The sequence below is a fragment of the Clupea harengus genome, chromosome 7 (assembly GCF_900700415.2).
Source record: "Clupea harengus chromosome 7, Ch_v2.0.2, whole genome shotgun sequence".
Lineage (NCBI taxonomy): Eukaryota > Metazoa > Chordata > Actinopteri > Clupeiformes > Clupeidae > Clupea > Clupea harengus.
The window spans coordinates 9,660,607-9,671,702 of NC_045158.1; the positions used below are offsets into that span (position 1 = coordinate 9,660,607).

At 45.6% G+C, this 11,096-nt stretch overlaps 1 protein-coding gene across 1 annotated transcript in view; it reads right to left on the bottom strand.

The window, feature by feature from the left end:
* The window catches only part of LOC105889881 (calcium-activated potassium channel slo-1-like), a 14,501-nt gene extending 12,931 nt beyond the window's left edge, over nucleotides 1-1,570 (bottom strand). The window contains exon 1 of the mRNA XM_031571194.2: nucleotides 1,499-1,570. Coding sequence (XP_031427054.1) covers nucleotides 1,499-1,570 — 72 coding nt within the window. The remainder of the gene's footprint in view (nucleotides 1-1,498) is intronic.
* Nucleotides 1,571-11,096: the final 9,526 nt, after the last annotated feature.

Here is an 11,096-nt window from a genome sequence, read left to right on the forward strand (position 1 = left end):
TTTTTTTTTTAAGCTGGAGAGCTGCTATAACAGGCTGCCACACTCGCTGCGCCATGGCAACCCATTCAGTTATTAAATAATGCCGGTCGTGTCCGTTGTTCTGGCTAGTCTAAAAAATTACGTCCAACTGGCCACGAAAGTAAGACCACGAAAAACTATCCACATGTAGGTAGAGTAGCACACTATCCCAATACAAACAACTAAGCACAGTAGAAAAATGTAAGTAACGAAAAAGGAGCCACGTCATACATTTAGTTTATGTTGTTGCTGTTATGAAGTGAAGCAGTGGGGGTTAATACGGGTTCAGTCTGAGGTTGCGAAGCGATCACGTGGGGCAATGACATCATCAGATTAGAAAGGGTTGCGGATAGGCGTGCACACGAACACCAACCCGCGGACAGATTTGAGTTTACTCACTTTGGACCCCCGATTCGAAAGAGTGCGGATACAGTGGGTTTGTGTGCACGATAGGGCGATCCAGAGACATTTCTCTCCGGGTTCAGGCAAACTAGACTCCGTGTGCACGGGGCCTCAGAGACTGAAATAGGCAAGACTTTGGTTCTATTCTCCTTACAAAATGCTAACTTCTCTTTTTATGTTTTGAAATATTTGTATATACAGTCAAGCCAGAATGTCTGTGTAACAGAGTTAAAAATGTAGTGTATGGTTTTATATGATTTTCGCCAAAATTAAACTGCCTTGTTTAAAAAGTGTGAATGGGAGCCACCTTTGGCCATATGGTGTACTGCAGATCTGATGCGTGTAGTCCAGTGCTGTCTCCCTACCCGATCAGAGAAGCCTATGCTTTTGATCGGGTAGGTTGACTGTACAAAGCACTGTACCTGATATGTTCCCGACTAGCCGTAAACTCCGCTAGCCACGTCCATGCTTTAAATGTACTGTTCAATATAACATGCAGGGATTTAACTGTTTAGTTAAACATGCATTGAAAGTATTATTACGTATTAAGTATTAAGTATGAAGTATGAAGTATTATTATTATTATGACAGCGAATGTTAGCTAGTTTAACCGAACGTTAATTAGCTATCGTTCCATGTGTTCAGACATTCTGTCTGGCGCATTGCTGGCTAGCAAGCGCTGATAGTGTACAATAGGATATTGACGTAGATGTTGCCTATATGTAACGCTTTATATTTTGCTTGTGCAGATGCTGTACGTTCACACCAAAGCCTGATGGCAATGTTTTGATTTATTTTCTAAAGGTATGTGGCTCCATAATGTAAATAGGTTTGAATGAAGTGCTGTAACTCTGTGCACTTAGGCTACAGTTATGCCCATTCCACTGTGTATGGGAAGTTAAAAGTTTTGTACATATTTTCTATTACTGAAGTAATCAGCAGAGAAGCCTATGCTTTTGATCGGATGCTGTACGTTCACACCAAAGCCTGATGGCAATGTTTTGATTTATTTTCTAAAGGAAAATAAAAAAAGTTCAACAGATTCGCCTCCGTCTCCCCGTTGCTTGACCATCGTTACACTGGTGCCGTGACCTTGTGATCCAAGATCAGCTTGATGCAGATCGTCGCGCCGAGGGAGCTGCGTTGACATCTAGGAACGCTGTCTGTGCTACATTTTTGTTTATGGTCAGGTACTCGGGGCTGTCAATGAATGAGGATTCTGAGTGAACTGTTTTAATAACAATTGAGGGCAAAACTAGGTTTTATGCTTTTTTTTTTTTTTTATTTTTCCTCTTCTCTCATTTCTGTTTTTGTGGTAAAATGGCTAGTAAGTTAAAGCCAGATGATGTGTCTGACATTGGCCAGTTCTCTTTCGGGAGGGGTAGAGGTATGATAGGGGGTCTGATAGGAGGTTGTTTAAAGTCGAGGGAGTCTGTTGGGATAGATGTGGGTGCATCTCCTGTGTTGCCTGCAGGAAATAGGGATTTAAGGTTGGAACAGGACTCAACGGAATCGCCTAGGCAGATGTCACGAGATATGCCACATTATTCAACTCCTTTTGATGAAAATGCTACATTGCATCAGTTAACTGATATGATCTCACTATTAGGCTCACAGATAGGCGAGTCTATCACAGCCTCTCTTGTTTCTAATGGCGTCATTGGTGGAGTTGTTCAGGGTAATACTCCTATGCGCCATGCAGGTGATACACAGTCCAGTCTACACAACACCCAGAACACCCAGCCAAGTGGTAGTGCAAGTACACTTAGTGAGAACACACAAGTTAATGTTGTTGTACGGTCTGACAAGGAGCCTGTGATTTTCAGGGGTGATAATACAGACAAATACTCAGTGAAGGAATGGGTTGAGTTAATGAAAGCATACATCAAGAAACAGAACTTTGACGTTTCATCACAGGTGGAGGCTGTAATGGGGAGGTTGATGGGGAAAGCCAGGGATGTAGTTAGGGTAGGCCTGAGGAGCGACCCCTCACTTCAGTCTTCATGCACACCAGAGGTCATGTATGGCATGCTGACACAGTATTTCAGTAACACATCCTCAAGCATGCCCCTCCAAGATTTTTACTCAACTCTGCCCAACCAGAGAGAGAATCCCGTTGATTATTGGCTACGCCTTAACAAGGCTGCCGATGTAGCTGAAGAGGGTCTGAAGCGTCAGGGCAGACACACAGAGAATATGGGAGGCGAGATTGCCAAGATGTTTGTGAAGCACTGCCCAGATCTAGAGTTTGCGTCTGTGTTCAAACATAAGCAGATACATGAATGGTCAACAAAGGAAGTGCAGGAGAGAATAGATGAGTATCAGCGTGAGCAGGTGTCCTCGGTGAAAGTGCACGTGCCTAAGACTCATGCAGCTGCACTGATTTGCCACGAATCACACATGGAGTCCCGCGACACTTCTGACATGGAAACGTCCTGTCCTAATGTCTTCTCTCCTCCAGCTATCTCTTCAGTGGGTGTGCTATCTCTCTCTCCCTCATCTGTCCTGTCACAGAACCAGCAGCATTCTCTCTCTCCTATCTCTCAGAGCCAGCAGTCATATGTGCCGCCACAGCATCGGCAACAACAAACTCTCTCTTCACTGCCACAGTATCAGAGGCCGTCCCCATCCTTTGCACCTCAGGGCCAGTTGCCGCTGAATCAACAGCCAGGCAATGACGCTATGCTTGGCGAGATGATGTCAATGCTCAGAGAGCTGCTGTCTAATGTGCAGGTTGGACACACAAGGCCCGCCGCGCGCCGAGGTGGCAGACAATTTCGAGGCCAGCCTCATGTCCATGCAATGAGCTGTCAGGTCTGTAATGATACAAGCCACACCACCGAGTCACACTGCCGTTCTAACCGTCTCTGCTTCACATGTTTCAAGCCCGGCCATACAAGCCGGTCGTGCCCCAGTCATTCCCCTGCCCGAGGCAACGTACAGGGAAACTAGTTGGCTTGTGCTTTGAGGGAGGTCGCACAGGCCATGACAAAAACTCCCACGTTAATGATACAACTAAGCTGTTTGACAAAGTGAAGAATTTGGATAAATCAGAGACCGTTGTCATTCAGAATACTCAAAAACTCAGGAGCAGTGACAGTTTATTTTATACTCCTGTTAAAGTTGAAAACAAAGTGACTCTTGGCGCTATGTTAGATAGCGGTTCAATGGCCTGTTCATTAAGTGCTGAGGCGCGTAAAAAGCTGATTGATGCTGGTGTTCATCTGAATAATCAAGAGATGACTGACGTTGTCTTTGTTGGATGTGGAGGTGTGCGCGTGAAGCCTGAATCAGTGGTGAACCTTGAGATGGCAGTGTATGGATGCAGAGTGTCAGTGCCCACTTTCGTTGTACAGAATCAGCAAGATGATTTAATCATTGGCTCAAATGTCATTAGACATGTAGTTCGTCAGTTCAAATGTGATGCAAGCTACTGGAAAGCCGTGTCATCTTCTGGCTCAGGTGACCAAGAACGTGAACAGTTTCTCTCCCTTCTCGCTGGCTTAGATCGTTGGTCTGATGATGAAGTACCAGACAAGGTTGGAACAGTCAGGTGTAACAGAGCTGTCACCCTGCCGGCCGGCAGTGAGTTTCTAGTGTGGGGCATGCTTCCTAAAAATGCCAAGATATCTCCCGGTAGCACTGTTTTAACTGAGCCAACGTCATCTCATTCCGCGCCCAGAGGCATTATGGTTGCCAGAGTCGTAACACCTCTCTGGGGCGACAGGTGGGTCCCTCTCAAGATTCTTAACATCTCGGACAGCCCTGTCACGCTGCGGAGGAATGCCAAGCTCGCCGATGTCTACACTTGTCTAGCGCTGGAGGACATGGAAGCCCCTGAGCTCAGTGCCGCTCAACAGGCCACATCTGTCAGTCCTGCAGGAACGTCTGCACCGACAGCGAACATCAAAACTGTGCGGGAGAGACTGGAGCATGTTGGCCTGAGGGATCTTGACCTGGAGTCTTGTGACGTGACGGCAGAGTGGCAAACTAAGCTGGCAGACCTCGTAGTCAAATATGAGGACATCTTCTCCCACCATCACCTGGACTGTGGCGAGGCCAAAGAGTTTGTACATCGAATTCGGCTCACGGATGAGAGGCCGTTCCGTTTACCTTACCGACGTATTCCACCCGCTGAATATCAGAAGCTCCGCCAGGTCATCAGTGAGATGGAAGAGAAGGAGATAATCAGGAAGTCCACCAGCGAGTTCGCCTCACCTCTCGTCCTGGTGTGGAAGAAAAATGGTGACTTGAGGGTGTGCACAGACTTCAGATGGCTCAACAAACGAACACTGAAGGATGCCCATCCCCTTCCACACCAAGCTGACTGCCTAGCTGCTCTGGGTGGGAACACGTTCTTCAGCACAATGGACCTCACGTCCGGGTTTTACAACATGCCGCTGCATGAAGACGACCGCAAGTACTCTGCATTCACAACACCCATGGGCTTGTACGAGTACAACCGTCTCCCGCAGGGCCTGTGCAACAGCCCAGCCAGTTTCATGAGGATGATGATCAGCATATTCGGTGACCAGAACTTTCTAAGCTTGCTATGCTACCTGGACGATTTGCTAGTATTTGCACCAACTGAGGCGTTGGCTCTTGAGAGGCTGGAGCAGGTCTTTAGTCGGCTTCGCCAGCACAACCTGAAGCTTGCCCCGAAGAAGTGCTGGCTGCTCAGAAGGTCCGTGAAATTTCTGGGACACATCATCGATGAGTCAGGTGTGTCAACAGACCCGGCAAAAGTTGAGGCCGTCAACAAGATGGTGGCTACTGACCTGATGGAACTTGATGGAGTGACCCCGTCTCAGACTCGTGTGAGGTCTTTCTTGGGAATGGTAAACTATTACCAGCACTTTGTGCCCAATTACTCCTCAATGGCTAAGCCTCTCTTTGACCTCTTGGCTGGTCAGAAGCAGAAGCGCAAGGGAAGACCCTGCACAAAACGCCCGGCTCCATACAGGAAGTTGACCCCTGATGATTGGATGCCAGACCATCAGAAAGCTTTTGAGGGCCTGAAGACGGCGTTACTGACCTCAGTAGTTTTAGCGCACCCAGACTTCACACGTCCCTTTGTCTTATGCACCGACGCCTCCTTGGATGGCTTGGGAGCAGTTCTATCGCAAGTTCAGAAAGGTGACACTGTGGCCCGACCAGTGGCTTTCGCCAGCAAATCCCTTTCAAGAGCTCAAAAAAGGTACCCTGCTCATCGCCTGGAATTTCTGGCACTGAAGTGGTCCGTGTGTGACAAGTTTAGCCATTGGCTTAAGGGTCATACGTTCACTGTGTGGACAGATAATAACCCCCTCACACACATCATGACCAAGCCGCGGCTCGATGCCTGCGAGCAGCGCTGGGTGGCGAAGTTGGCGTCCTACGTGTTCGATGTCAAGTACATCCCGGGTCCCAAGAACACTGTCGCGGATGCACTGAGTCGTCGGCCTTTTGTGAAGTCAGCTACTGGGAGACAGCTGCTCCAAGACCCCTACAGTGAGCTCCTTGCCAAGGCAGTCCCTGTCTCAGCTGACACGGTCCAGGACACCTTTAGGCAGTCCGCCACTCAGGATGATCTAGAATGTGGAAGAGGGGAGCCCTATGTGTCTGACGGTGCCAAGAACCAGTCCTTCTCCAAAGAGGAAGTCTCCGCCATCCTTGAGACACACAGTCTGTGGGAGTCAAGTGCCAGGGTGCGAGCTGTTGGCACTCTCCAACAATTCCCACAGCTGGTTCCCACTGATGAAGAGCCCCTTCCTGCATTTACAGAGGGAGAATTGCGTGAAGGGCAGCTGAGTGACCCTGTCCTCTCTAGGGTGCTGTACTATGTGGACAGAGGCCGTCGTCCATCCAGGAGAGAGAAGTCCAAGGAGCCTGCTATGGTTGTAAGATACCTGAAGCACTGGGAGAAACTGACCACTTGCAATGGCATCCTGTACAGAGTGTCCAAAGACCAGGTGTCCAGGAAGAAAAGACACCAGTTAGTGGTCCCTGACTCCTTTAAATCCGAGGTTCTCAAGGGCATTCACGACAGTGCTGGTCATCAGGGGCAGTTCAGGAGTTTGAGCTTGGCCCGCCAGCGTTTCTTCTGGCCTCATATAGACAGGGACGTTAAAGAGTATGTCCGTCACTGCCCAAGATGCGTCATCAGCAAGACTGCCGATCCAGAGGGAAGAGCACCCTTGGAAAGTATAAAGACGTCTGCTCCTCTGGAAATCGTGTGCATCGACTTTTGGACTGCAGAGGATTCGAACAACAAGTCTGTTGATGTGCTGGTAGTTACAGACCATTTTACCAGGCTGGCCCAAGCCTTCCCCTGCCGTGATCAGTGCGCCAAACAGGTGGCGAAACAACTCTGGGACAAGTACTTCTGCATATACGGCTTTCCCGAAAGAATCCACTCCGATCAGGGGGCCTCGTTTGAAAGTCAACTGATCAGTGAATTGCTGAAGGTCGCCGGTGTGAGGAAGTCCCGAACCACCCCATACCATCCAATGGGCAACGGTAGTGTGGAGCGTTTCAACAGGACATTGGGGAACATGATTCGCGCCCTCCCGCCTGAAGCCAAATGCCACTGGCCCCGACACCTCCAAACACTGACGTTTATGTACAATTGCACGGTACATGAAACCACAGGCTATCCCCCATTTTACCTTATGTATGGTAGAGTCCCACGCCTGCCTGTTGACATTCTCTTCAAGAACATCCTGAAAGATCCAGAGATTAGCAATTATGACCACTATGTGGTGTCTCTGACTAAAGACCTGCAAGAGGCCATGGCTATAGCTCAAGGGCATGTCAACAAAGAGCAGAATCGGCAAGCTGAATTCTACAATCGCCGTACAAAGGGGAAGCTGATTGCTGTGGGTGATCGTGTCCTGGTGTCCAACAAGCGGGAGAGAGGGAAACGAAAGACCGCAGACCGTTGGGAGTCCACAGTATATACTGTTGCCAGCATCAATGCCTCCACTCACACCTACCGGATCCGACACCCTGAAACAGGCCAAGAAAGAGTTGTCCATCGCAATCTTCTGATGCTCGTTAATTTCCTGCCTATTGATGAGGACAGTGTTTCAGATGGGACCTTTGTGTCCTCCTGCGGGAAAGAGTCAAGCGACATCACTGATGTGGATGGATCGATGCCTGTTGCTGGTAGAAAGGATGCTGGAAGTAGGACTCAGGAGTGGGTTGACAACCTGACCACTGTGAATGCAGATGTCCATGCAGAGTGTAGCTCACCAGAAGACGTCCTGAGTATAAGTAATGGGTCTGGGCATACAGGCAGTTCGCAGTTACAGTCACAGACAGAGTTGAGCTCTGAACATAGCTTCTCTCATGCCTCACTCACTGGCTCTCGGAATAGACACACACACAACGCAGAGCACTTAGACGATGCACGTAGTACACGGCCACCCTCCACTCACTCAGATTCCAACACCTTACACACAGCTAGGACTCGTTTTGGACGTATAGTGAAGCCAGTTAACCGGTTACTGTGTCAGATGTCCAAACAGGGTATTGTAAGCAATGTCGTTTCTAAGGCAATGTTTCAGATGTCTCAGTGAGACTAGGGGTAATCTAAGTGTATTTTAATATTTTGATATAGCATTGCTGAGTCAGAGTCCCTTTGTAGGGACATGCTTTTATCTGTGAGACATGGTTTGGGTGGGGTGTAGACGGCATCCTACTTCCAGAAGTTGGTAGTGAGTTTTGTGTCACTCTTTCTACTTCATCCTTTTTGGGGATACTTTTCAAGTTGGAAACCATGTGTAACCATGTCATGTGGGTTTTTTTTTTTTTTCTTTCTTTCTTTTCGGTAGGGGTGAACATAATGCCTTGCAGAATTGTAAATGTTGGCGAAATTCAGAGGAGGTGGATGTAACAGAGTTAAAAATGTAGTGTATGGTTTTATATGATTTTCGCCAAAATTAAACTGCCTTGTTTAAAAAGTGTGAATGGGAGCCACCTTTGGCCATATGGTGTACTGCAGATCTGATGCGTGTAGTCCAGTGCTGTCTCCCTACCCGATCAGAGAAGCCTATGCTTTTGATCGGGTAGGTTGACTGTACAAAGCACTGTACCTGATATGTTCCCGACTAGCCGTAAACTCCGCTAGCCACGTCCATGCTTTAAATGTACTGTTCAATATAACATGCAGGGATTTAACTGTTTAGTTAAACATGCATTGAAAGTATTATTACGTATTAAGTATTAAGTATGAAGTATGAAGTATTATTATTATGACAGCGAATGTTAGCTAGTTTAACCGAACGTTAATTAGCTATCGTTCCATGTGTTCAGACATTCTGTCTGGCGCATTGCTGGCTAGCAAGCGCTGATAGTGTACAATAGGATATTGACGTAGATGTTGCCTATATGTAACGCTTTATATTTTGCTTGTGCAGATGCTGTACGTTCACACCAAAGCCTGATGGCAATGTTTTGATTTATTTTCTAAAGGTATGTGGCTCCATAATGTAAATAGGTTTGAATGAAGTGCTGTAACTCTGTGCACTTAGGCTACAGTTATGCCCATTCCACTGTGTATGGGAAGTTAAAAGTTTTGTACATATTTTCTATTACTGAAGTAATCAGCAGAGAAGCCTATGCTTTTGATCGGATGCTGTACGTTCACACCAAAGCCTGATGGCAATGTTTTGATTTATTTTCTAAAGGAAAATAAAAGAAAGTTCAACAGATTCGCCTCCGTCTCCCCGTTGCTTGACTATCGTTACATCTGCACACTCCTTTTACCTTCTCCACGTTTAATTACGTTACAGACATACTCTACAATAGATTGGGTTAATTTTTTGTCTCAAAATTCTACACAAAATAGCCCATAATGACAAAGTGAAAACAGGTTTTTAGACATTTGTGCTAATTTATTAAAAATCTAAATGTAAAATATCATTTGTACCAGGGACGTGCGGTCATATGAGGCAGAGCCTTGAAAAGTAAAAAAAAAAAAAAAAGTGTAATTTCTGCAAGATTTCAATCATTTCGAGCATTTTTATTATCAAAACCGCTGAATTCGCTGAATTTGCGCATGTCCTATTCAAATAGACGGGAGAAAACAAGGGACGTGCGGTCAGGTTAGACCAGGGGTTCTCAAACTTTTTGGGGCCAGGTACCCCTCAAAGGGTAGAACATTTTCCGAGGACCCCCTTCATAATCGCATCCCAAATTAAACCATATAGGCTTATAGCTATTTGTAATGTTTTATGCTTTTGGACTCTTTTACTCTAAAATCATATAGTAGCTACTAATATTACAAGAGTTTTAGATAATCATTGTATTACATTTGGCATTACTTGACAGTATGTAGGATAGATTTGTAAATTATCTTTTGGAAAATGTGCTGAGAAGCCAAATAATGTTTACCTTACATAAAAACCAAATATTGATGGAATACATTTTTTTTTATCAAAGCAGATTGTAGGGTTTTCCAATACAACTCAGATTGTAGGGTTTTCCAACGGAGATGATTCTGAAGATTTATTTTTAACAAAGACATTAACAAACATGAAATATCCACCTAATGTTATCAAAAACTGGTATCCCCGACTGACACTCTGTACAAAAAATATGATAAACTCTTTTCAGTGGTGGTGTTGTATCATCAATGAGAAGGGTGTTCCTGTCTCTCAGCACATAGTTTGTCCAGTGCACGATGACGTTTGTCACTGAACGATGGCAACCTTTGGAAGCCAGATATCTGCTGTTGTTTTATGGCTGATGTGATGAGCACTTGTCTGTATTAGGGTTGTAACGAACACTTAACAAATGGCATTCATATTAGTATTAGCCTCCAGCAAAATACTAATGAAAACAACATGGTGACATCACTGCATTGATTATACACGTATAGCGTTTTCTTTCTAGAGGTTCATTTTGACAATGAACTGGGCTACGTTCTTGCAGCCAAATTGAAAGCTAGATCAACGTCTTAAACGAGAATAGCTACATGCAATAGGGCCATCCGATATGGCTTCGGCTAACCTATCTGGAACACATAGTAGCTAGCTAGCCTCGCTGCTAATAAGTATAACGTCAGCATGCTAATATGAATAGACCCATTATAGTCAGGTGGCTTAATGCTCAATTGACTTGTTCCGCTATTCCGCTATAGCTAGCCAGGTCAATTAGCTCGCCTAAGATACTGCAATTTAAGCTAACCAATTACCTCATTTCCCCCAAAACCCATCGATTACGTGTGTTTGTGATGTGTAACATATATCCTTAATCAGTCATTCAAGTTATTATAATCAGTCAATTCAAGTTTATTTACCGCTAGCGATTACACGACACAAGGGTAATTCAATCGCTATTAATGTTGAACTTGAACATCAACAACGTCACACAACATTAAAAGTCAGGCATCGGCATGGTTCCTAAACCGAACTTTTACGAAGTCATACAACTAAACACACAAGTGACTTGTTAACCGAACTTTTACGAAGCTATATGACCAAACACAAAGCTAGCACTGTTAATTCCGCTATAGCTAGCCAGGTCAATTAGCTCGCCTAAGATACTGCAATTTAAGCTAACCAATTACCTCATTTCCCCCAAAACCCATCGATTACGTGTGTTTGTGATGTGTAACATATATCCTTAATCAGTCATTCAAGTTATTAACGTTTATTTACCGCTAGCGATTACACGACACAAGGGTAATTCAA